At 34.1% G+C, this 24,878-nt stretch overlaps 2 protein-coding genes across 3 annotated transcripts; both read left to right on the forward strand.

The window, feature by feature from the left end:
• The first annotated feature begins 77 nt into the window (after positions 1-77).
• Positions 78-12,853, forward strand: LOC138714890 (U8 snoRNA-decapping enzyme-like). Of its 2 annotated transcripts, XR_011336102.1 has the most exons (5): positions 78-103; positions 425-632; positions 4,264-4,530; positions 7,972-8,229; positions 12,715-12,853. XR_011336102.1 is itself a non-coding variant. In XM_069847133.1 (4 exons), the coding sequence occupies exons 1-4, from the start codon at positions 93-95 to the stop codon at positions 8,149-8,151; spliced, it is 666 nt and encodes a 221-aa protein (XP_069703234.1). In that variant the 5' UTR covers positions 78-92; the 3' UTR covers positions 8,152-10,369. The 2 variants fall into 2 exon arrangements, 1 of the variants encoding a protein (XP_069703234.1); XM_069847133.1 differs by lacking the exon at positions 12,715-12,853 and having other exon boundaries at positions 7,972-10,369.
• A 153-nt stretch (positions 12,854-13,006) lies between these two features.
• LOC138714886 (RNA-binding protein 5-like) lies at positions 13,007-22,791 on the forward strand. The gene has a single exon (XM_069847127.1). The coding sequence runs from the start codon at positions 13,007-13,009 to the stop codon at positions 16,118-16,120; it is 3,114 nt and encodes a 1,037-aa protein (XP_069703228.1). The 3' UTR covers positions 16,121-22,791.
• The last annotated feature ends 2,087 nt before the right edge of the window (positions 22,792-24,878 follow it).

Here is a 24,878-nt window from a genome sequence, read left to right on the forward strand (position 1 = left end):
GCTATAGTAGCAGAACACATTGCGCATTCCACTCGTAAATTGTTTATTAACAGGCAGTGTTGGCAACGTTACGGAAAGCAGAATATTACACAATGCATGATTTGTATACTGTTGTATTTGAACACGAATTTATCTGTATGTGTTTTAATTATTGACTGATTGACAGAGTAGAGTGTTTCCAAATTACAATAATAATTCCATATATGATATGTCCTAAAGCACCTGCGAGATAGTATTTGAATATTTTGTTGTGCACCCTGATGAAGTGAGGACGTGGGAAATATTAGTTCAAGGATTTTTGTGTAATCTAATATATCTTTTAATCGTATAAAATTTATAACTGTCTGTGATATGTAATGCGTAATTTAGGTTTTATTGTAAACATTGTACTAATGAAGGGCTAAAAATTGTTATATCTAAACAGTGACATGGCAAACACCGGTGATAGATCGTGGGGGCATTTAGCGGATACAGAACATTTTGGAAGAGCTTGTACCAACTACATAGTGATAGCCAAGGAAGATTTGGATCAGCCTCAGTATTGCGGAAGTACACATGCTGGACATTGTATGATTTATTCCAGAACAAATGAGAGAATATTTGGTATATATAGTGCCAGGGCTGTGATATTGGTAAGCATAAGAGAATTTTGTGCTTTTGATATTATTGTGTAAGTTTGAGATTTCAGAAGACCTTGACAAATTGATATAGATATAATGGTCACAGTTGTAGTGAAGATTTTAAGTATTTGACATTTTATGTTAAAGTGTGATGGGGCAAAATTTGTGGGTTATAGGTGACTCTTCAATCCCGCACCGCACAACATATGAGAGAAAAAATATACTTACATAATTGAAAATAACCTCAAAATTGTAGCACAGAACTCTTAAAGACACGATGTGATTACTGCGAAAGCTACAAACTCGCCCAACCCGTCACAAATGCCTTCGTTTCTTAGAATACCCAACTGATGGTTTTCTCAAACATTTTAATACGAAATCATCCCGTAACTCCGTAACCCAGTGGTAACTTGCTACCATTATGTTGCACTACGCGGTAAAACATTCCTTTATTCATTCTAGAGTAAATCAGTTTATTTGCCTAGCTATCAAAAAGCATATATGAAAGGCATACTAAAAGCCGGAACAAACCAGATCTAACCTATCATTGATCCTTGACCGTACGAAAACTTGGTTATTTATTTTCCAGATATAGCCCTTACCTATGTAGGGCCTATAATTGTAAAGTTATACCATATCTCAATTTTCATTTCATCATAAAATAACGCAACACAAATCAGATGTCACTCCCATGTGTGGTGTGTACCGAGATCTAAGTTTCGACAATTTCTGTACCTAACAGTGTAGTAAAAATATCATTCGGGAAAGTAGTTGATTTTGGTTCATTCTTAATGTTTCGATACCGAAATTCGATAGTGCTAAGTGTTGTAAAGTGAATCTAATTCATAGCGAATAAACTTCTACTAGGATTAATGTCGTAGCGTTCCAGTGTGCCGTTCTTGCCCTCAAAGATTCTCGTAAAGCGTGAAAAATTTTGTTTGCTTTTTTACTCTCCTTTCTTAGTCTCTCTCCTATTCCTTCGTGTATTTCTCCCCCGTTTTTCCTCAAATCAGACAAGTAACTTAAGTTACACTGAAAATGAAACACAAGTTATGCTTGCATTAATTTCACGGAGCCTGGTATTCGAGCTGCTGATAACTGTTGTATATTGTTTACATAGACTGTGCTTACCTTTCTCAGCTACAAGGATCATATGGGGAAAATAAAAAAAAAATGTTCTGTTTCGCTTTGGAATACCGGTACCTAATAATTCTCAAACAGCAAAGTACAGTATTTCTTTACTTTTTTTTATCTTCAGCCAAGAGACTGTAAAAAATATAGGCTATATGACCAAGTAGGGGAAATTTTGGAATATATACGGGAGTGTAGGCAACCCAGTGTCTGAATAAAATACTGGTCTACTGTTACAAGAAACTGATCTACAATTTCGTGCATTCTTGGAAGGAATTTTAACCTTAACGCAACATTGCCACTCCTTTCCATAAATTAGTTTTGACAGTAATCATCTTGTATTTGTAGCCTAAAGTAAGTATTCTGCAAGTGTAAGCAGTGGAGCCTTTGTAAAAAATTTTGTTCGATAAAATGGCAAGTGGAAATGTGCCACAATCATAAAATAAAAAAATAAAAACTGTTATATCTATATGCTATGTCTTTCTCAGAGTCATCTAAGTTTGTCGTCCTCTTTGGTACATTTATGTTTTCTGGATATCAGAAAAATTGAAGTAGCCTTGCTGTTGATTTGACTTTGTCTTGCTTTTCAACATAATTGGTGTGGACATTGGTGATTGGTTCACACCCATGCTTGTGCATTTAAAACCTGACATTTTGAAAGTCAAATTTGTTTCTTTTTCTGTTGTTCAAATGTAAAATAATGTATATACTTAATATAATGTGGCTATGTAAAAAAATGAAATTTTGTCACACTTTTGTCACTACTAGGCCTACTTACTTGCTTTACTCAATGACATGTTGTATTTAATACACAAATATTCAGTCAAATGAAAGTCCAGCAATGACCAACTCTCTCACACATATCAGAACTGTGAGTAAATGCAATCATTTTGTTGTTTTTTTTTCTTACATTCGTGTGTCTTGGAATAAGAGATTCGAAACAGTATAGGCTTTCACAGCTGGTGTCTATAGATAAAGGATTCTTTGGGCTGAGAGACTGTGGTCTACTGGTGGTGTTGCATTAAGACAGCTATGGTAGACATCTTCATTGTCGAGGCACACGTGGGCAAAGTGATCTCCTTGTGTACTAGGGGCAGTTGCTTCCACACGTGGCTCACAACTGAAGATGTCTATCATAGCTGTAGACGGAATGTCTGGATGCAACACTGCCAGTAGATCATGTCCTCTCAGCCCAAAGAATCCTTCATCAATAGTGCTCTTGTTTTAGCATGTGTTGCATAAGTTCGTAAGCTGGGCTATCTGTGACACTTCTGTTTTGGCTACTGTGTTGATAACAGTACTTGTCTACAAGCCTTAAGAAATGATAAGGTTCTTTCTGTTGCAAGTACATTTTGCATGCTCTGTCATATGTGACACAACTGTTTATAGTTTATAATAATTGTGCAAAAGGAACATTTTGAACTAAATGCTTTTTCTTTTTTTTTATTTTACGGGTGTTCAGAAATTAATTCTTTAACACCTGAGTAAGGTACAGAATTTTATAATACAATATTTATTCCCAAACTCCAGTGTTCATGTTATAGTGGGAGCCATGAGAATCTGATTAGGCAGTACCACATGTCTATGTTTCATTGCAGCCGTTAAGCCTTAAGCTATATGCAGCATGTTTGCAGTCCAGAATAGTTACATCAACTCATGATGACAATTCTCTCTATATACATTGTCTGCATAAAAAAAATAAAACTTTTTTTTTTGTTAATAAAAGTAGAATTTTCACATTTTACATTTTTCATTCAACTATTATAAATGTACTGTGCATCGAATTTTGTGATACAACTGCTATTTCTAAGCATTTTAATCAATAGAGTACCCAGAACTTTAGGAATGCCCAAGAAAGTTGCAGTCCTTAAGATTCCACAGTCTTATCTTAATTCGATTTCTCTAGAGTGGTTGAGGAAAAGTGATTTCCCTTTAGAACTGTGTGAAAAAAATGTTTTCAATTGCCTGACAAAGAGGCTACTCAGATATGCTTATTAACAGCACTTTTTTAAATAAACTTTTCAATTATGTAATTTTTCGTGAGAGTGTTGTATGTGTCTATATATATATATATATATATATATATATATATATATATATAAATTAGAACTTCAATTAACCATTCTGCGGATTATCTGTCACCATAAAAAACTTACCTTTTTAAGTGGTATACAGTAATGACTCAACTACTGTTTCTACTTTCTGAAACTACAATCACGAACCTCTGTTCGTTTTTGTGCCAAGTTTAAATACTTTCACTCACTTTGGATTATCATAAAAATTTCATTTTGCTCCCCTTACTCGAATATTTATTGGTAATTAGAGAACTTAAAATGGATATAAAAAGAAAATTAATAGCAGGAAAATTCAGAAAAATAGGTTTTCTCTAAAGCATCTTAAATTGCGCCAGATAGATTTAAGTCCATTAAAATGGATAATTGGATTATCCGTTTTTCTCGATTATCTTTAACTATGTCCCATATATTATATATAGGCTATATATATTTTGCAGATGCAAATGCGATTTGATGGACTCATTGGCTTTCCTGGTGGCCTGATAGATGAGGGTGAAGATGTTCTTCCAGGACTGAACAGGGAACTGGTTGAGGAGATGAATGTTGATGTGGTGAAGTACCCAGTTAAGGAAGAGAATTATGTTGTAACTCATTGGTGCCCAAGTAAGAAATTGCTGCTACATTTCTATGCCCTTGAACTTCCCATTGATGTCTTGAAAGTTATTGAAGAAGAAGCAGTTAAAGCCCATGATTTTGGAACAGAGGTAATGTAAACCATATATTTTGGTTCTCTCGAAATTTTACAAACATACTAAATGATAGTAGAGTATGATGATGTATTTTCCATGTAGTTTCATTCCTTTTTTCACATTCTGTGCCCTATGCTTGTTCTAAAACGTTTTCTCAGTGAGAGTTACAGTTTATTGTATAGTTAGAGGAAATGGTAACCTGTTGATATTAATGCATTCTTGAATCTTCATTCACCACCAGCACATACAAGTAATTTAAGAACTTGGTCACGAATGCTATTAATTCCTGTTTTGTATGCTGTGATTCAGGAAAGAAAAATAGCCGAAAAAATGCAAATAAATTGTGTCAATTTCTGATCAAATTATATGTTTTCGATTATCCGTATATTTTTGTTTATCCTTTCATTATCCTATTAACCCAGGTAATCGAGAGTTTGCTGTACTTGAGTGTTACAGTGCGGTATTGGAGAAGATTTGTCAGTTTCCAGCCTGTGCAAATCAGACATTTTTTCGTGTACCCATAACCTCAAAATCTTTTTTTCATTTTTGGAAGAGCTTTGACAGCAACTAAATTATAACATTAATATATGATTTTTAGATATTGGTAACCAAACTTTTCGCTCTTTGGATTTGCGGAAATGGCGAGAAACATTATTGTGCTGAATAGGATATATAATGAATCTGTTTTGAACCATTGAAACTAACAGAAAGGCGTTAGGCTTGCTGGAAGTCCCACAATAATAGTTGAAAAGATGACTGACTACTGTGTCTCATTTTGACAATGCACTGCCATAGAATTTCTCGTGAAAGAGAACATTTCACATCCAGAAATTCGTAGATTATTATAGAGAGCTTAGGGATCATCTTGAGTGTTGTTAGTGTCGAAGATGGATGCAGCATTTTAAAGCCTGTAATGCAGATATTTTTACCAACCCCCACTCTGGCCATCTGTAAACAGCTTTGACAGAAGACAACAAGAAGAAACTTGACACGTTTATCAAAGGGAATTGCTTTGTAATTGTTCGAGAAATGACTACCAAGATTGGTGTAAGTCATAATACCATCCAAACTTCGTTGGAGAAGCTGTGCTACAGAAGAATTTGTGGATGATGGTTGCTTTGTTTGCTTTTAGGGGAAACGAAAATCACACCATCATAATATTTGCCATGAGTTAATTCAGCAGTACAGTGAACAGGGTGACGACTTCCTCTTAAGCAGTGGTACTCACTAGAAATTACAAGAGACCCAAATATAAGAAACAGTATCTGTCAGAGAGCCGCACCAAATTTCACAGTACTCAAACTTGGTAACACAAGCCTTATTACCATTTATGGATAAAAACATTCATTACTGATTACTGTCATTGATTTTTATATTATAATAATTAACTGTTTTATATTATTATTATTATTATTATTATCATTATCATCATTATTATTATTATATAATTTTAAGATAACTTACAGTTATGTAGACTACTGCTGTGAAGTTGAAGGTCGAACTCTGCTACTCTCCTGCACAATTTTGTCATTACGAGATGGTTGATTTGTAACATATCCTCAGCAGGTTTTCCAAGTTATCATTGGTGGGACGAGATCTATGTTTACCCTTGATGAACTTTATCTTGCTGAAAGTCATTTTACAAGTATATGTTGATCCAAACAGACACAACATTTTATATGCACATGACACCAAGTTTTCGAACTGGTTTTCTGGAACTGTATTCCAAAAGTCTAAAATTGAATTTGTTTTTCGTTTCTCTTGAAAAATACCTTCTAGCTCTGAATCCTGCTGGAAATCAATAAGTTCATTTTTGAGATTTCTAATCTCAGGGCTAAAAATTGACAACCTAGTTACAGCTGCTGTCATTTTTAATGTATTTAGTTTTTCTGCTCTCAATTAGAATCTTTAGGACACTTGCTGTCAAAATTTGCATGCACAGTATTATAATGGCTATTAAGATTAAATCGTTTATAACCTTGAACTATGTCATGACATAATAAACACATGACACTGCCTTCTGTTTAGCAGGTATGAAGAAAAAAATCATGTTCCCAACTATCTTGAAAAACTCTTCCTTCCTCTTCCAGTTTTTTTTTTTTTTTTTTTCCTTTCGAAAAGCACCAACCATTATTAAACACTGCACTGCAATAAACTTACCACTATCAATTAACTGTTCAGCTGCATAGGAGTATAACAGTAATCGAGTATTCAGTTGCTTGTTCATAGAAACTAAGAAAAACGTATATTTCATTTTGAAAGCTTCCGACGACAATGAACAAATACAGTCTGCCAAACAAAAATACACCTCATCAAAACCAGTAAGGCTGAATATAGAAATTTAATACATTACATTGTTGAACACATGCGCTACTGCACTGCACTGTTAGGAATAATACAGGGATATCCAAAGTTTTGTATAATTTCAATAAAGATATATTTATACTTAGAATTTAGATGTAAATGTAATGAAAGTAAAATTATTCCAAGAGCCACAATAAATGTCCTCGAGAGCTGCATATCTAACATATTTAAAAATCATGTGTGTAATCAAATGATTGAATAATGGTTTGGGAATGGTTATCATCATCTCAATTGTAATAAACAAACAACCATGGAATTCAAATTAAGTTACAAAATTGAAATGTATTAAAATTGTATAACATTATCTTACAATAAAATTGATTGTTATTTAAAACTATATGTTACTATTGATCGTATGTTTTACTTAGTGTCATTATTAATACAACATAATAAAATCTGTAATTCTTATTAAACAATATTAAGCTTCATAATGAGCCAACATCTAGATGATTTTCTTGGGAGGTTAAGCCGTTCATGGTGGAATCCATTATTTTAATTCGAACATTGGGCTTATATGTGAAGCAATAAATTATACAGACTGATATTTCGGAGTTGAGTTTGTGTCTAAAATCAGTGAAATTGCCCAAGGGCAAAAACGTTAGAACATTAGTTTATCCTTAACATTCAATGAATATTTACATTTGTAAGTGTTGTTGATGTTTTTAAAACTATGATAAGTCATTTAGACTGAATACTAAAATAAACATTACATTGAATTGATAATCTTGCATAGCCTACAAATTGAAAAGCATCAAAGGAGTAGATATATGAGTGTGTTTGAGGAAAGAACGAGAGTAAACAACAAACAATATTAGAAACTAAAATGAATGCCATGAGAACCAACCACCAACCATACTAATATTTTAAAAGTCTTATGGTCCAATTATCAAATCTTTTTTATTAAAATCCGAGCATTTTATATGACGTTTCTGTTGGAATTCTAATATTTATTATTATCTTCCTTACAGTATCAGACTTGTTGCATGACATGGCTCTATCTCTGTTTTCTATTTAATAGCAGAGTTGTTGTTGTTGTTGTTGTTGTTGTTATTATTATTATTATTATTATTATTATTATTATTATTATTTCAGACACTGGGCACATTCCGTGTGCCACTTTATACAATGGGTGATGACTACAGAGGGTTTCCTGCATTTCTTGCAAATTGTTTTGCTGGAAATGCTCGTGATCAATTGCTTTATACACTGCGTCACTTATCTATAATGAACAATGAAGAAATAGACAAGGCACTAAAGGCCAATCCTGTCTAAATATCTGTGGAAGAGGAAAGAAGAAGGAAAAGAAATAGTGCAGATCAAGGAGCTATGTTCAATGAAGAAAAGAGTATGGCAAGTAGCAGTTTTGTACAATAAGTAGAACTTTGCATAAGATGTGGAATGCAAGAATTATAAATTACTTTACATATTTACATGAGATTATTTTGAAAAGAACAATCATATCAGATCTGGATTCACAGTCTGGTTTATAAAATAGTCTCCAACTTACGACGAATTTGCATTCCGAAAGCATAAGTCAAGTTGATCGAAAGTTGAAAATGTTTATACAGTGCATAGTATATCAGAAGTCAGATATATAGTACATATTACTAAGTTACACATGTTCAAATACTTTTATAATAATATATAAAATTACCATAAATAACTGTTATTTAATGAATTTAAATAACCATAGTATAACTTTGTGGAGCTGTTGTAAATGCGAATTGTTACAAGTTGAGAACTACCTGTATATGTTTTATTGGTATTATTGTGTACAGGTGGGATCTAAAATCTTCCACGAATTCTATTACTCTGTCAGAGTTGTGAGGTCATCTGTAAGATGAAATTACAGCAGGCAACTATGATGATTAGAACTTCGATTGTCACTCTATTAACTGATTGGCGGATTATCTGACTGTCTTTCTATCCCAGAAACAGAATCGGGGAGTGTTTTCCCAGCTTATAAAATAGTCACTACCTACTCGCAAAGCAGTGACTCCAGGAACTTCCACAGAATTGCAAACCCATGCACTATTCAGTCCTTATTCTTGCTGTTCGAGTGGCTGTACTGTTTAACTTCTATGCAAAGTGTCTTCCACGGGTATCAAAAGAATACATGTTGTGCTAAGTATTAAAAAAATATATTTAAAAAAAAGTGCAAATATTTCAGAGGTTTGGGAAAAGAGAAGCTGTAGTTCATCTCATATCAGAATTGGAATTGATGTTACAATTGTGCGCGATTTAATAAAAGACAAGGATAAAGTATACAAAGTAAGAGTATGTAAATCTACAACACGAGATCCCTGCTATTCCTGTCTTTTCACAGACAACCATCACATTTCATTGGCCCTTAAAACCTGTTGACAACAGTGAACTGATCCATTACCTAGCATGTTAAACACAAGATCACGAAGGGAATTACGAAATTGTAGGCCTAAGTATTATGTGCTTAATTTATGAAAATCTTTTATGGCACGAATTATCCGTTTTTTTCTATTAACTGTTCAGTCCATTCCTTTCATCAGCATAGATATAGAGGTTCTACTGTATTGAACATTTTTCTACTTTCGTGTACCAGAAAGTATTAGTAGTGGTGATTAATCAACAGAGTCACCTGCACCAGAAAACAGGAACTATAGTGGATGATACAAAGGCTGTTAAGGATAATACTGGTATTAATTGGTTAAATGTTGTAAATTTTTATTTTATGAGGTCCAGCTTTATTTCTCTCTTACAGTAAGCTATACTTTGAAGACTTATCTGGAATTCTGTTAGTCTGGTTAAATTTCGTTTCTGAATTAAAGCCACCTTCAAGACGGAATTCATAATATATGATAGTAGGATTATAATGAAAATAACTAATAACTAGCCTTTTTTTTCTGCGATAGTTTTGTAAATTATACATATGAAAAGTCTACTGCAAAAAGGGGAAATGTCGTAAATTTGTGAAAAATGAGATGAAAGTTCAGTACTATAGATCAAAGGGAGTAGAATACAATACACTTTGTTGCACTCCAAGAAAGATGATAGTTCTAGATCTACATCATGTTGACGAATTGGTATACAATACAAAAAGGGAGAATGTCAAGTTTAAATCTAATTTCCTGCAAAATGAAATAAGTTCGACATATCCCCTTTTTGCAGTGGACTCTTCATATATATATATATATATATTTCCCCCCTCCCAACACCATACTTTCTTGATTGTCAGATGAATTTATTATCTTATTACGTTTCATTTGTTATATTATTCTTTACGTTTTCCCTTTTAACTGTTTGTACTAATTGAATTGCTTTTGTTATATTCCATCTTTAGATTCGTATTTTACTTTTTTCTATTGGGCTTATGGTATTTACAATTTGTATTGTGTCAATTTTGTTATTATTTTGTCCTTTTCACTTTGTTAAATTTCACTGCTTGTGACCTGGAGTGTAAGAGAAGGCCCAATGGCCTTAACTCCGCCAGTATAATTAAATAGATAAAATGAAATAGGTATCTAACTTATTTTCACATCATTTCTACTTTCTACACCAGTAGGCACAATCACTGAGGTGGCCAACAAAGTCATCTGCCCTGGCAGTAAAAGCTATATAGTAGACGATCCATGTTACTTACAGCAATAATTTTGCTTATTGTCGTCAGATTCTTGTACATGCTATAAACAAAGTGTGACAGAAATTCTAGCTTTATTTTCTTGCAGTGTAAATCATATTGAGAAACTTTTCACTGAAAAATCCTTCACCCTTGGCTAGATTTGAATCCACAATAGTGAGATCTAGAAGTAAGCATGGGAACCACTGGACCACAAATAATAATTAGCATATTCTTAATTTTACTTCCATTAACATATATTTGTTTTGTAATGGAAAGCTTTACTTGTGTTCAGTAGTTGCTCATATGCTTCATATCTCACACAGTGAACATTTCTGGGTATTTTGGTGAGGTGCCTTTTCTATATATTAGAAAGACACTCTTTCAGCTTTCCCAATAACGGGACGACCTCATTGGACAAAGCATAACAAACACAGAATGAAAACAAAACAGACCACGAAAGAGAAGTGGAAAGATAATAGCATACATATAATAGGCCTAAACATAGTAAACAAACAGATTAGACGTTCAAACAAAAGTTCATCCTTTTTAGGAAACAAAGTACAGGTGGTATTTTAAAATGGCAAGTGATCCTCTGATAGCAGTAAGGGAAACATCACAAATGAAGTCATTGTTCAGCTGGAACTTCTTGCAGAAACTGACAAAGAGGCGAGATATTGTGCCCCTAGCGCCAATCATTAGCCCAACTACTTCAATGGAAGTGAAATGATATTTCTGTGGGCTCATAAATTCTGCATTTTTCTGCGTGGACTTCAGCAGGCTGTTGTTCCTGTGCCTCGAACCTGACTGTCCGGTCAATAATGTAGGCAGATGTAGAGCCTGGTGGAATGGCAAGCATGTCAATTCACCGACAGGATCCCTCTTGAGAGATGCCATGGACTTCTTCATGTACAGTGAGACTTTTCTTCCTCAAGGCTTCGGCAATCATGGACCTGATTCTGTGATGTCTAGAGTTCTGCAGTGTCTCGCTGAAAGGACAGGCACCCAAAACCTGGCAGCACTTTTCGTTGTGTTGTACGAATTTTTAATTATAGTTCTGTAAACTCGGTTTACTTTTTAACAAACTTCGAATATTAGCAGTTCACTTTTGTTTTGTCATACTGTTGGTTCAATGGATAGAATATCGACTTTGGAGACCTGTGTTCATATCCTTCCAAGTTCATGTAGAATTACGATTGTGATATTTTCGTCTAGTAGAATATGAAATGAAGAACATAATCTTTTCTTTATTTTAATAGTTATGCCACATATTACGTTTTGTTTTGTGTTAATACATAAAACACATCTTTTCCCCAAGCATAATTACTCTCCTTCCTCTCCAGATAGTAATAAATGCCAATTTTTGCCTCTTCTCTTTTCATAAGGGTCTTGTCCAAATCTGGAAGGGGAAGTTGTAATACAGAGTTATATTGTAAGTGTACTGACAGAGATCACATCTTCAGTGTTTACAACTGTAGGCGCAGGATTCTCTTAAATAATTCTCTTACAAGGATACTAGCCTCATTTAGTCCTGCCTGGCTAATTGTTATTACATAATGAGGGAATTGGTTTTATCTAGGATTACACCTAAATATTTAACTGACTTGTGTAATACTAAATCCTGTTTTCATAATCGTTGATTATCCTCTTCAGTTGTTCGAACTCTGCAAAATTACAGTTTTCTTTCTTTGTCCTCTATTATTTTTTTACACTTTCTATTATTTGGCTATTCTCACGTACTTTTTCCTGTTGCACACTCTTCTCCATTTTTCATCTTATGGTATTGAAACTTCCTTCATAACATATCACGTAGGGAATGTGCCTTCTCTACTATAACCATCAGAGCTCCGCTCCGATGCATCTGCTCACTCAACGATGTGGAGAAGTAATGCAAACGGGCCTGTAAAGTAAATTTACTGCATGCAAAAAGATCTCTCTATAAAGGTGAAATTCTATGTATATTTTCTCCATTATTTTATTCTCAACATTTGGTGACAGATTTTTGTGGCCTCCTGACGGAAAGAAACTGCAATCTTTTGTGTAATGATACCGAAGATATACATGTACGTTCTACACAAGTAAAAGGAGTTTTTAATTAACTCATGAACTATCAATGACAGTGACTTCATTGTCGAGTGTTCAGCATTGGACTCTAACCAACCTGCCCTTTCTTTGCTATGTCATGTGAGTTTTCAATCTTTCTTTTATTATTTTTATTTATATAATATACATTTTTTTTTCAGATCCAAGAATTGTAGAAAGGAGGATCAGATCTTTTGTGCGTGTGTAAATGAGTGAGATACACAAAGACAACTCAGTGGAAGCTCTAGACTGAGATCTTGTTGAAAGGAGTGAGTGATTATTTAAATTACATCTCCAGTTACTCCTGAACTTTCGGTGATTTGAATGTAAGACAATGAATGTTTATTAATTTGTTTAAAATAAGAAAACATAATGGCGTAGATACAAAAACTGTGCTGGTATGGTATCACCATGACGAGTACTTCAGTATGAAAAGTGAAATTATTAAATGTGATGGATCATGGTGCAACAATGTATTCAGGACGATCAAAACAAATGTCCTCTGACTGGAGGAATAGACCGTTTATGAATCCCCTTGATGAAGAGTTATACAATGATGGATACCACATGGCAGATTCGTATGATCGACAAGCTGATAGAGATTGGACTAGAAGGCTAAGCAGAGACAGAGATGCGAAACCAAATCGGTTTAAAGAGGATTATAGATACAAGGATGATGATCGATACCTTGAAGGCAGCCCTTTCCGAGAGGATGATGATGTTGAAAATGACTGCAGAGATAGATACAGTTATGATAGTAACAAGGCAAGGCAGCAGAGAAATGATCACAAGAGATATTCAGATATTGACAAGCGATTGTACAGGGATGATTCAGACAGAAGAGGCCATAGCAGTCGTCAAAGAGACTTTCGTGACAGGGATCTGAATAGGTCGAGAGATCATTCCAGAGACAGGGATGCAAAGGATTCTAGAGAAGGTGGAAGAGAAGGACGGGAGCCTCGTTCTAGACTAAATGATGGTGTTAGGGATAGAGACTATTCAGAATCTGCAAAAGATTCTAGAGGTGGTGGGCGAGACTCAAAATGTTCAAAAGATGGAAGAGATTCCAAACATCAAGACAGAGTGCACAATTGGACTGACAAGGGCTGGGATAAGAAGGAAAGTACTTGGAATGGATATGACGACGACAATGCAGAAAATGCAGAAAGTGTAGAGCACATGATACGTAATACTTCAGGGGAAAGCCGATATGGCGACAGTTATAAAAACCAAGCACCCAACAATACCATCATGATCAGGGGCTTGGCACAGCACATTACAGAGAATGATATTCGGCAGGACATATTGAAATGTGGACTCATGCCAAAAGACATACGTCTTATAAGGAAGAAGGATACGGGAGCATCTAGAGGCTTTGCATTTGTCGAGTTCAACACTCTTCAAGAAGCCTCTCAGTGGATGGAGATGAAGCAGGGTGTGCTGATGTTGTATGATCACTATCGAGCTGTTATGCAGTTTAGCATTCCAAAAGACTCTCAGGTAGACAGAACATCTATGAAATCTAGTCAGGACTGGCACTGCATTAAATGTGGTGCTCATAATTTTAAAAGAAGGGATGCTTGTTTTAAATGTCATGCCTCGCGGCGAGAATCTGAAGGTGGGGAAGGCAGTGCAGAAGTGAGTGTGCATCCCACACCAACTGTTCTTCTAAGAGGATTGGATGTTCTGTCTACTGAAGATTCTGTGTTGCAAGCCATCAAGTCAATTTCGTCTGTTCCAATCCGTAGCATCCGCATTGGACAGGATTCCCTCACCAACACTTCAAGAGGAGTTTGCTATTTGGAGATGAACCATGTCATGGATGCTATGTACATGCATAGTGCCCTAACTGCAACACCTCCAATTGTGGATGGTAAGAAAGTCCTGGTATCTTACTGCAAAATTCAGCACGACCTTCCTGGCATAACAAGTGGAGTAAGTAGTAATGCTACTACAGCTGCAGCTGCAGCTCTAGCAATAGCAGGGGGGGAAATGGACCCAGTAGCACAGTATAGCCACCTTCGCCACACTGGAAGTGCAGACCTCACTCAATATAGTCTGGAGGATGTGCCTCGCTTGGCTGACTACTGTGCATCTCTGTATGCAACGTCGCCAGCCGAGTACACTGCCTATCAACAATACTACCGCCAGTATTATCACAACCAGATCTCACAGGGCAGCTCCATCACATTGCCTTCACAATCACAGGCAGATAGTGTGAATGCAGCTGCAGCTGTAGCCCAGTCTGCAATCCAGCAGGTACAAGCTGCTAAAGAGATAAAGAAACAGATTGAAGATCCTCAGTTGCTCAAGAGCGATGATGTGTTGAAGATGACACACATGAAGGCACAGAATCCATCAGTGCAAGGCTCTCAGTCTGGTTCTGGTGGTCAGAAATGTAATGTACCTGATGTTAGCACATACCAGTATGATGAAACATCAGGTTACTACTATGATCCCCAGACTGGACTGTACTACGATGCGAGTTCACAGTACTACTACAATCCACAGACGCAGCAGTTTTTATACTGGGATGCTGAGAAGCAAGCATATCTCCCTGCTCCTGTGTGCTCAGATGATTCTGTTTCCAACAAGGAGGAAGGAAAGAAAGTTAAAGAGAAGGACAGGCAAGACAAAGTAAAAGTAGCTAAGAAGATAGCTAAAGACATGGAAAGATGGGCCAAGACATTGAACCAAAAGAAGGATAATGCTCGTCAGAATTTAGCATTGGATTCTTCTATACTTCCATCTTCAAAATCTGTTGGTGCCGCTGATGCTGGTTATGCAGTTCTAGAGAGGAAAGAGCGTCCAGCTCTGGATGTCCAGACTCTGCCCTTTGGTGAATCAGAAGAAAAACAAGCAGAGTCACCATCACAGCAAGGGAATAATAGTGTTGGATGGGGTGGAAATACTAGTGGTGGGGGGAGTGCATGTGGGTTGGTTGCAGCATATGGTGGAGGTAGTGAGAGTGATGAAGAGATAGAAGACGTGGTACAGGAGGACAAACAGCATACAAATTGGGCTAAACTCGCTTGTCTGTTGTGCAAGCGACAGTTTCCTACTAAGGAGTCACTTGTGAGACATCAACAGTTGTCAGACCTGCATAAACAGAACTTGGAAAGTTGGTATCGCATCCGAGGTTTGGATCCTCATGATCCTCAGCAGAGGAATAAGAGGTATAGAGATCGAGCCAAGGAGAGACGTCAGAAGTTTGGGGAGCCAAATCAGCCTCATCCAAATCATCTGAAAGAGAAGTATCTCAAGACAAGAGAAGAAGTTGTTTCTATATCTTATGAGGAACCAACAAAAGCTGGGATTGGGTCAGATAATGTTGGTAACAAATTGTTGCAAAAAATGGGTTGGCAAGAGGGGATGGGTTTAGGCAAATCTAACCAAGGTCGAACTTCCATCATCCAGGCAGAACATCGTGTTAGTACAGCTGGTCTGGGTGCCAAAGGTGGGACATTTGGTGCACTACCAGGCGAAACATATAAGGACTGTGTAAAGAAGATGATGTTTGCTCGCTACCATGAGCTGACTGAGCAAGAACAGGAACAGGACAGCTGAGGGTGGTAAATTTAAGCAGGCATGAAGAAAGATGAATATATCTTCACAGTTTTGTTTCATTCTTGATTATCGTACTGTTGTGTATATTTTATTGGGAAAGGACGTGCCCCCAGATAGTGTATATTTCAATTCATTTATAATTTTGTCTTATCTTTTGAAATAACTGTTAATATTTCTTAACTAGAATTAGTTGCTCTTAGCTTATTTCTTGACATCTTTGGTGTGTTGTAAAACTTTTTTTCTTCACAATTTTTAAACTACATTTGCTAAACATTCAGAATGCATAAACCAAAGTAAAAGAATGAACCAAAGCAGCACATATTCATTATAATGCTATTTGTAATACAGTACAGTCTTGATTATGTGGCCTAACTGGCACAGAAGGTAAGCCAAATAAAAAAAGTTCTAAATATTCAAGAACCATACTACCTACTTGAATTTTTTCGGAAATTGTTATATTATTAGCTATGAAACAAATGTACAAAACCGTCACTTTTTCTTTCATTGAGAGCAATGTTTTTGTTACTGTTTAGCAGACACGTTTATATTATGCAGGTTATTTGATGGCACATGACAATGATCAGTAAAGGTTGAGTGTGCTGTTGCAATATTTAGCATACATGTGCGTAAAATGGTGGGTGATAAGTCCTGCATATTACTATCAGAAATAGAATTACAAGAGCTCTTCCTGGTGTGTTAAGTTTTATTTTATTCTTACCTTGATAATATAGTCGTCTCACTAAATTGCAAGGTCTCTATCCAACTGAATTACATATACAGGATAACAGCTAGTGTATAATCACTGTCTTAAGTCAATTTATCATTTTCAACATCACTATCACTGTCAACAAACATGTTTATGACAAACTGATCTATAATTCCATATAATTAATATCTTTCAAAAAGTCGTCCAACATTGTCGTTTTCCAGGAGATCTAAATAACAACACACTTCTAACTTGTACTGAGCCAGTCCTTTCTCTCCTTGAAACTGTACATATGCACAGAGGCACGCATGCACACGCACAGCAATTGTTAAGTCCCAGATTTCGGAGAAGTGAAAGATCATCCTCTTGCCATGGTTACCACTTGTATTCAGTTCAGGAAGCATTATGAACACTTGGAAACAGCAGCACACATATATAAACTCGCAAACATTCAATAGGCTAAAGAGTTATTCAATCTACAATACCCACACTTAACCAAATCTGAAAGTTAACTGATTATTATTAGCTGTTTGCTTGAGGAGAGTAGGAAATAAAATAAGACTAAGCAAATACAGCCCCATATTAGAAAAATAAAAATATATATAAAGGTCGTAAAATATTGTTTCAATATGACTCGATTCTGTAACACAATTTTCTTGGGAACTATATATTGTAAAATATGGAACTTGAACTGATTGACAGGATCAATGAACATAAGTGTTTTGGAATGTATTGGTCTGAAGTGCATATCACTACAGAATTTTGTTAGTGGAAGTATCAAAAAAAATTGTTGTTGGGGTAGCCAATACTATATGGGTAACTAAACGACAGTACTTACATAAGCAATTGGTTGTAATAGCATTTCTCACATGCCTCCAGGTGCCATGAAATTCTGTATCTTATATAGTGCGTACTCATGTAGTTTAACAGATATTGAAGAAAATTTAAACAGAAGCTCAACTAAACACATTCAAAATGTGCTATAGTAGTGAGAAAATACTATATTATAGGGTTCACTCTTATCTGTTGTGAGTTTATTTCTGTCACCTAACTAGCGCACATTGTTGATTCTCTCCCTGAGAATCAAGAAAACAAATTTAAAAATATGGTGGGTTAGATAATCGAGACTACTGTACTTTTATAATTTTAATTTATATATGTAAAAGAATTACACTTCCTTCCTTTTACTTTTTTTCTCTCTAAGAAAGGAGTGACACTGATGCTGAGACTTTAACTTCTGCTGGCTACTCGATGATCAAATTGAGTCCACAGTTGTGGCAGATAAATGAAAACTGTACTCTCACTTACACAGCTAAATATTTTTTGTAACTGCTCCACATTTGTGTTGTGTGCTCAGCTACTATTTTATCTGTCTTTCCAATGGGACATATTCTTTTCATAATGCCGATTCTGTTACAGTTGGTAGTAGGTGCAATATTTTAACTCTTTGCCCCACTAAAAATATTGTAATAGCCATAATTATAAAACATGTTATATAAAAATACAAAGATATTAATTCTACTTCTATTGCACATATTTTTCGTCTATTTATTTTTTACTTTGTTTTCTAGCTATTCCTCCTTTCTTCTCATGCCCTGTCTCTTCTTCCTCTTTTCTCATTTTACTTGTCATCAATTCCATTTACATTATTTACATTAAATTTTCTTACATTCATCTTTTTTTAAATTTAGTGCCATTTGTAATTCAGTAGGGGCAAGTGTAGGATTTAATATTAGTGAAATGTGATGTTAAAATATTGTGTAATGTATCGTGTTTCAGTATTTATTTCATGGTCTGTAGAACTTGGTCTTACATGTCTCTTTAATTCATCTAGAAATTTTTTTGCATTTATGCTTTTAAGATCTTGCTAAACCATTCACTGAAAGCAATGTCTTATTTGGAAAGATCTTCAGAGCGACAAGTTTTCTATTTCCTCTCCATACAATCATTAATAATGAAGTATACCATTGATGTAATGTGAGAACAAGTGTGTAGAACTTTATATGATAAAAGGTCTGGTCTTTGACCAGATTTGTGAATTAAATGTCAAAACTAAAGAGATTTACAGAGGCAAAGAGTTAAAATGATTGGTAATTGGGATTTGTATATATGTGCGTGCTTGTGCACATGTGTCTGTAATTAATTTAACTGACTTAATTTATTCTTTCTTACAACATATAACTTCTTTGTACTATTTCAAAACAGCGATGGCCAGACTACCATCTGTAATTTGCTTGTTAATGGTCATTTTTCATGTATCTGATATTGTCATATCAGAAATTATTGCATAAATCTTACAGTAGATGCTGTTTCCCTGAAGAATTTATATCAATATAGGGTCACTTTTTTACTGTAGTGTGGAGAGAAATTGTAACTAATGTGTGGTTGCTTCATGTATTTATGTAAGCTGATATGGATTTTCATTAAAATTTGTGTGGAAACATTTGCTAGGCTTTAATCCATAAAAATAAATTTTGATAATGTAGGTGGTAAAGTTGCAATAAAGGTAAAGTGGACAATGGATAATGTGTGTGTATGTGCATCTGCGCATATGTGTGAATCTGCCTTTGTTCATTCTTACGAGATTGGATTGTGTTGCAAAAGAGTTTGTTATTTAAATGATTATAGTGTTTTCATCTTACTGTTAGAAATGAATGAAATCTGGTTGACAGTTTTTACTTGGGACAAAAAGATGACCAGTAATACGTCAGATAGTGATGTGTCTTCTTGCAAGGTTTACAGAAGTCTCAGAGTTTGACAGTTGAGAATTGCAATATATGGTATTGCGTAGAGCATATGATGCTTTTATAATGTTATATTGATGCCGAGGATATCCACATGATTCATATTTTATTTGACTTAGATATTATCATGAATCTAAATTATTTACAAATGAAAATGTAAGTGAACATATTTTGATACTAGAAATAGCTGTAGGCAATATAAATGTTTCACACTAGTCATATCTTTGCATCACAGTGTAGTACGTTCTTTCTCCACACAAACACAGTATGGTCTTGTGTGAATGTCTTAAATAGGTTTATTATTGTGAAAGATTTTAATTTCGATGTGTCGAAATTATTTTTATTTTTAACGTAATTCACTATTTTCCATCGAGAACATTTCTTTTCTCGCCTATTTACGTAACAAAATTTATCATTATAAAGCTGAGGAAAAATAAAGATATTGAATCTGAGAGATTTTTTTTTTTTCTTTATGTCATACTCATCAGTAGTTCTACTGTCTGTAAAGTGACAAAAATCGACGTTTTACTTTGTTTTAATTCTTATTGTTTATTTGATATAATTTTCTACTTTCTTCTTAACTTAGTTTATGCAGATTTAATCTATAAACTAACTTGGCATTTAATAATATAAATAATGATCTATTTTCCCGAATAATTGTGTTCTATAAGCCAAATGTATAATGTATTCTATTACTGTTCTTGATACGAATTTCAAATAGTTTTCAGAAAGAGGTAATATAAAATTCTTAGTATGATCATTCATGCTCATTCAATAGTACTTAGTTGTTATGAGTGATGTATGTGTAAAAGTGAGATTAGTAATATGTATATTATTTGATTATATGACTTTCTGAACACCTTGTACAACATTTGGTTAAAATTGCCATTCTTAAAATTCAGTCTCTAATATAAAGTGTAAATTATTTAGTTGAAAATGCGTTTACTTTGGAGACTAAAATTTATGAGTTCATAATAAATAATAATTATAAAATTAGCTTTACAGGTGATAAATTGACCTGTTGACTCAAAGCTGCAAGAAAGCTAATATAGATGGTTCCTAACAGTGATTTTATTCTTTGTGAAAGAAGCAAACTTCAGTTTTTAAGCCATCTAAATTTACACTTTGGAAGTGGGTATATTTTCCTATTCATTTCCGAAGAATTGTATAAATTAGTATGTTACATATTTAAGTTAAAATTTCAACAACACTGTGTCAGTTATTTTTCCGTGTGAGTTAACATAGCTTTATTGTATACTTTATGATACGAGATACAGCATGTCTTTATAAATTCATTAAGTACAGATGAAGTAATAAAATTACACAGAACACTTTAAGAAGATACTAGAAGGATTTTGAGTATAGTTGATTAAATTTCAGATTGTGTTCACTAAGGCTGTTGCAATATATTGTATTCTTCCAAAGAAGGAAATCTTTCACTGTTGCTTTACTTTTTCTTCTCATTTATGAAAAGATAAAAGAGTTGGAAATAGAGTTATGGAGAAATATTGTCGTAATTTCACATCATCATAGTACATGAGTCAATAGATTCGGTAATATATTAGAAGTGTAAGCTCTAATTTTCTCGTTTATTTTCAGAGTAATTTTTTTTACAAACGCCACTGTCTCACTTCTTGCATGGCCACACTTACCTGTAGCAGTAAGATGTCTGCTGATAAACTGTAATTTGCGTCTGTAATTAAAAGTAAAGTTGTAGGTCTACCGTACCTATTACTTACAGTAAATGCTTGAAGTTATTGTCATCTACATGTACAAATCTTACGTACAGTATTTGAATTATACTATTTAAAGCCAGTGGAATTGATCACGTCAAATGCTAAGAATTTTTTCTTTGATATTTTCTTTTAACTTGTCTCAGAAATGAAGATTACTCTCATATACTTTTCCTTCAAACTTCATAAATATGAGTAAATGTCACTTCAAATTGGAGAACTATAAAGACACAAACCATAACATGCAATGTAATTACTGAAATCTTCACAGATTGTGGTTATTGAATGATTGCTTGTATGTGTAGTGGCGTTTGCCTACATAAAACATGATGTATAATTACTTCCTTTATCAATTCTGAGTTTGTCTATTAATCACAGGTATAATCATTTTGTGAGCTCATCACACACTAATTTCTTAAACATGTACAAGAACTTCCAACACTTGTAGTAAAACACTTGCTCCACAAAGACCACCTAAAAAATATGTCAGACAGAAAAAAATAAAAGTAAAAAAAATTATAGTCCATTTTCGCAATATGACTAAAATATACACCAATTGCACTCATTCAGTCTTCCAAATAATACACACTACCATTGGCTGATGCCACAGCTGGTAAAATTGGAATACCAGGGAAGAGAGAGGTATCATTTAAGAAAACATTTTCACGATCTGTATGGCATTAAAGAACTTGTCTTCATTCTCTAATAACATGTAGAATTTCGATAAAACTTACGCAATTTAATTTACTATATTTTAGTTCTTCTAGTATATAATGCTAATTTGTTCATTTAAAGGAAATATACATATTGTAATATGTAAAATGAAGATTGTCGAACTATTCAGGAATATTCGTTAAATTGTTTAATTTTCTCTGGTAGTACAGATAACTTCAGCCATATGCAACTATTTATGTAGGAATCAATTTGCTTAGTGCACAAATCATAATCTTCAATATATGGTCTTTATATAATACAGTCAGTGAAATTTATTTCGTAATTATTTTCTTTAGACTTTTTGATTTATAGAAATTTTCACATTGACTTTGCTTTTCAATCCTATTTATCTTATATGTTGGCACTTTCATTCAGTATTGTGTGAAGACTGAAAATTAATATACAGAAAACTTTCCTTGAATTTTCAAATTCTGTTAAGGTAAAAATATTTGTCCCATTTAAAAGTATGCCTGTAGGCAGATTAGACATAAATTCAAAATAATGTCTGTTAAATTTCTCGTTTTTTTTTAATCCCTAATAATTACATATTACACTAAAGTTTGTATTTTATTTTGACTGTGAAGCATCTGTTCTTTTAAAGGCTACCTGTAATATTGTTAGGTACTGATGTGTGATAGTAATAAAGTGTGAACAGACATACTGAAATCATCAATGAAGTGTGTGCAAATGGAGATGCTCATTGAAATTGTATGCAACAAACAGTTGTCTTTTTACATAATAAATTGTATACTAACATGAAGAAAAATTACCTTAGTTCTCTTACTTGTTTTTATTTTATTTTAATTCTGTACATATATAACATATAACAGAGGGTGGGGAAAGCAATACAAAATAAAAGTAGAAAACAAATAATGTTATAAGAAAGACAAGAAAAAAAATTTGATTTTTTTTTAATGTCTGTAAGAAATTTTTGTCAGATGCAAGAGACATGAGGATTTTAGAAATTGTTGGTTGATTGATTTCTAGTGCTGAGAACTTGAGAGGTCATTGGGTAATATGTGTAATATTGAGCTTAAATATATGTTCTCAAGTGTTTGCTTCTGAATGACAGAATGGATTGCCTTGAAAGCTTGTACTTGTGTTTCATATGAATAAAAACTTTGAGTGCAGGTTGCCACAGGTCTATGGATAAGAAAAATATAAAAACCACTGCTTAGCATTTCGAAAATACTGGAAAATTTAAAATTAACTCTATTCAGTATAGTGGCCACTGGAAGAGAAACTCAGAATTTGTACATGTTCTACAACAGCCCTAATTAATTTGTGAAATCACAATTACTGAATGTTGAAACACTGAATTGAAAGCAATAAACTGTATAAACATTTAAATATAAATCCAGTTTAATATAATTTCAACAGCTTAACAGCTTAAAATAATTAAAGCAAGAATAATTAACAATCCTTTACTGTCTGTACCATGCAATGAGGCATCTGGCTTAGAGGTTGCATAGTCCCAGGTACAGACAATACAAGACAAGACATAGATCTGTTTCAAGATTTTTTGACAGTTGCGAATAACTTTTAATTTCTATCCCCTTTATGTTACTCTGATCCATTTGATATATGATATGATATATTTATTAGTCAAACAGCATCTATATATCTGTTACAGTGTACCTTCTCATTATGTATTTATATTACACCATAACTTTCCGTTATATTTTTCTACTATTTCACTTCTTTTTCTCCTCATATCTACTTTATATCTCATTATTATTAATTTAATCAATAATTATCTCTACCCTACATTCTAATACCACTTTTGCTCTCAGCTATCAATTGACATAACTCAAATAGTAATCATTTGTCACATGACACTTCACTTGCATGTAGATTCTTATACCAAATCAGTTCATTCTACTGCTCTTGTATCATATTATTAACTGTCATTTTCCCTTTTTTTTTTTTTTACTTCTATATTAACACTATTCCTCTTCACTAGGTTTTTTTAGACACTCATCTTATTTACCTATTCCCTCACATCATTCACTATCTACTGTAACTCCCTTAATAGCATATCCATTCTTTCTCTCATTTCATCCATTACCACATCCCATGACTGGTTCTTTCCTTTTTGCACTGTTCACTTCTACCATATTTCTGTCTTTATTGCTATTGTTATTCTCTTTTACTATATTACTGACTTTTTCCATCACCATTTCTTCTGCTACTGCACTCATCTTTCCTGTACTTCCTTTTTCACTATTACTTGCTGAATCTTGGTTTCCTCTTTTTATCACACCCTTTTTACCCACCTTAGACCCCCATATGACGTTTTCTGACTCATTCAATCTCTTCTTTTCACACTAATCTTCTTTCTAGCACCTGTATTCCTTATGTTGCTCTCCTTCGAGTATGACACCCTTACTGCCAGTCTCAGCAAATTCATATGCAGTATACATCCAACCATGCTTCTGCTTACGAGCTTGTTTGCACTTCCATGTTCAGCAACCTCAGGTAGGTTCCTGAATGCTTCAACCTGTTCTCCCATTTCCAAAATATGCTTTGAAACAATCTGTTGTCTAGCTCCAGAAGATGTCTTATTTTTTTCCACCACTCTCTTCCTTTTTGCTGATCGAGTTTATGCCTTCAGCTGTTAATTGCTTAACTATTTCTTCTGTAACACTGTTTTCTTCTTCTTTCTCCTCTCTCTAGCCTGCCCATTGTGTTCTTCCATTCTTCCTGTGGTTACTCGTATTTCAAATCTTAATTTTCCAAGCAGTACTGCACATCATAAAATTTGCCATTTACTTTCAACTTGTCTTCATACAGTTTCGCCAAAAGTCCTTTCGCCCTAGCTGCTTTCATAAATGAGTAGTAGTTTCCTTCTATTTTTAACT

The sequence above is a fragment of the Periplaneta americana genome, chromosome 15 (genome assembly GCF_040183065.1).
Source record: "Periplaneta americana isolate PAMFEO1 chromosome 15, P.americana_PAMFEO1_priV1, whole genome shotgun sequence".
NCBI classification, from domain to species: domain Eukaryota; kingdom Metazoa; phylum Arthropoda; class Insecta; order Blattodea; family Blattidae; genus Periplaneta; species Periplaneta americana.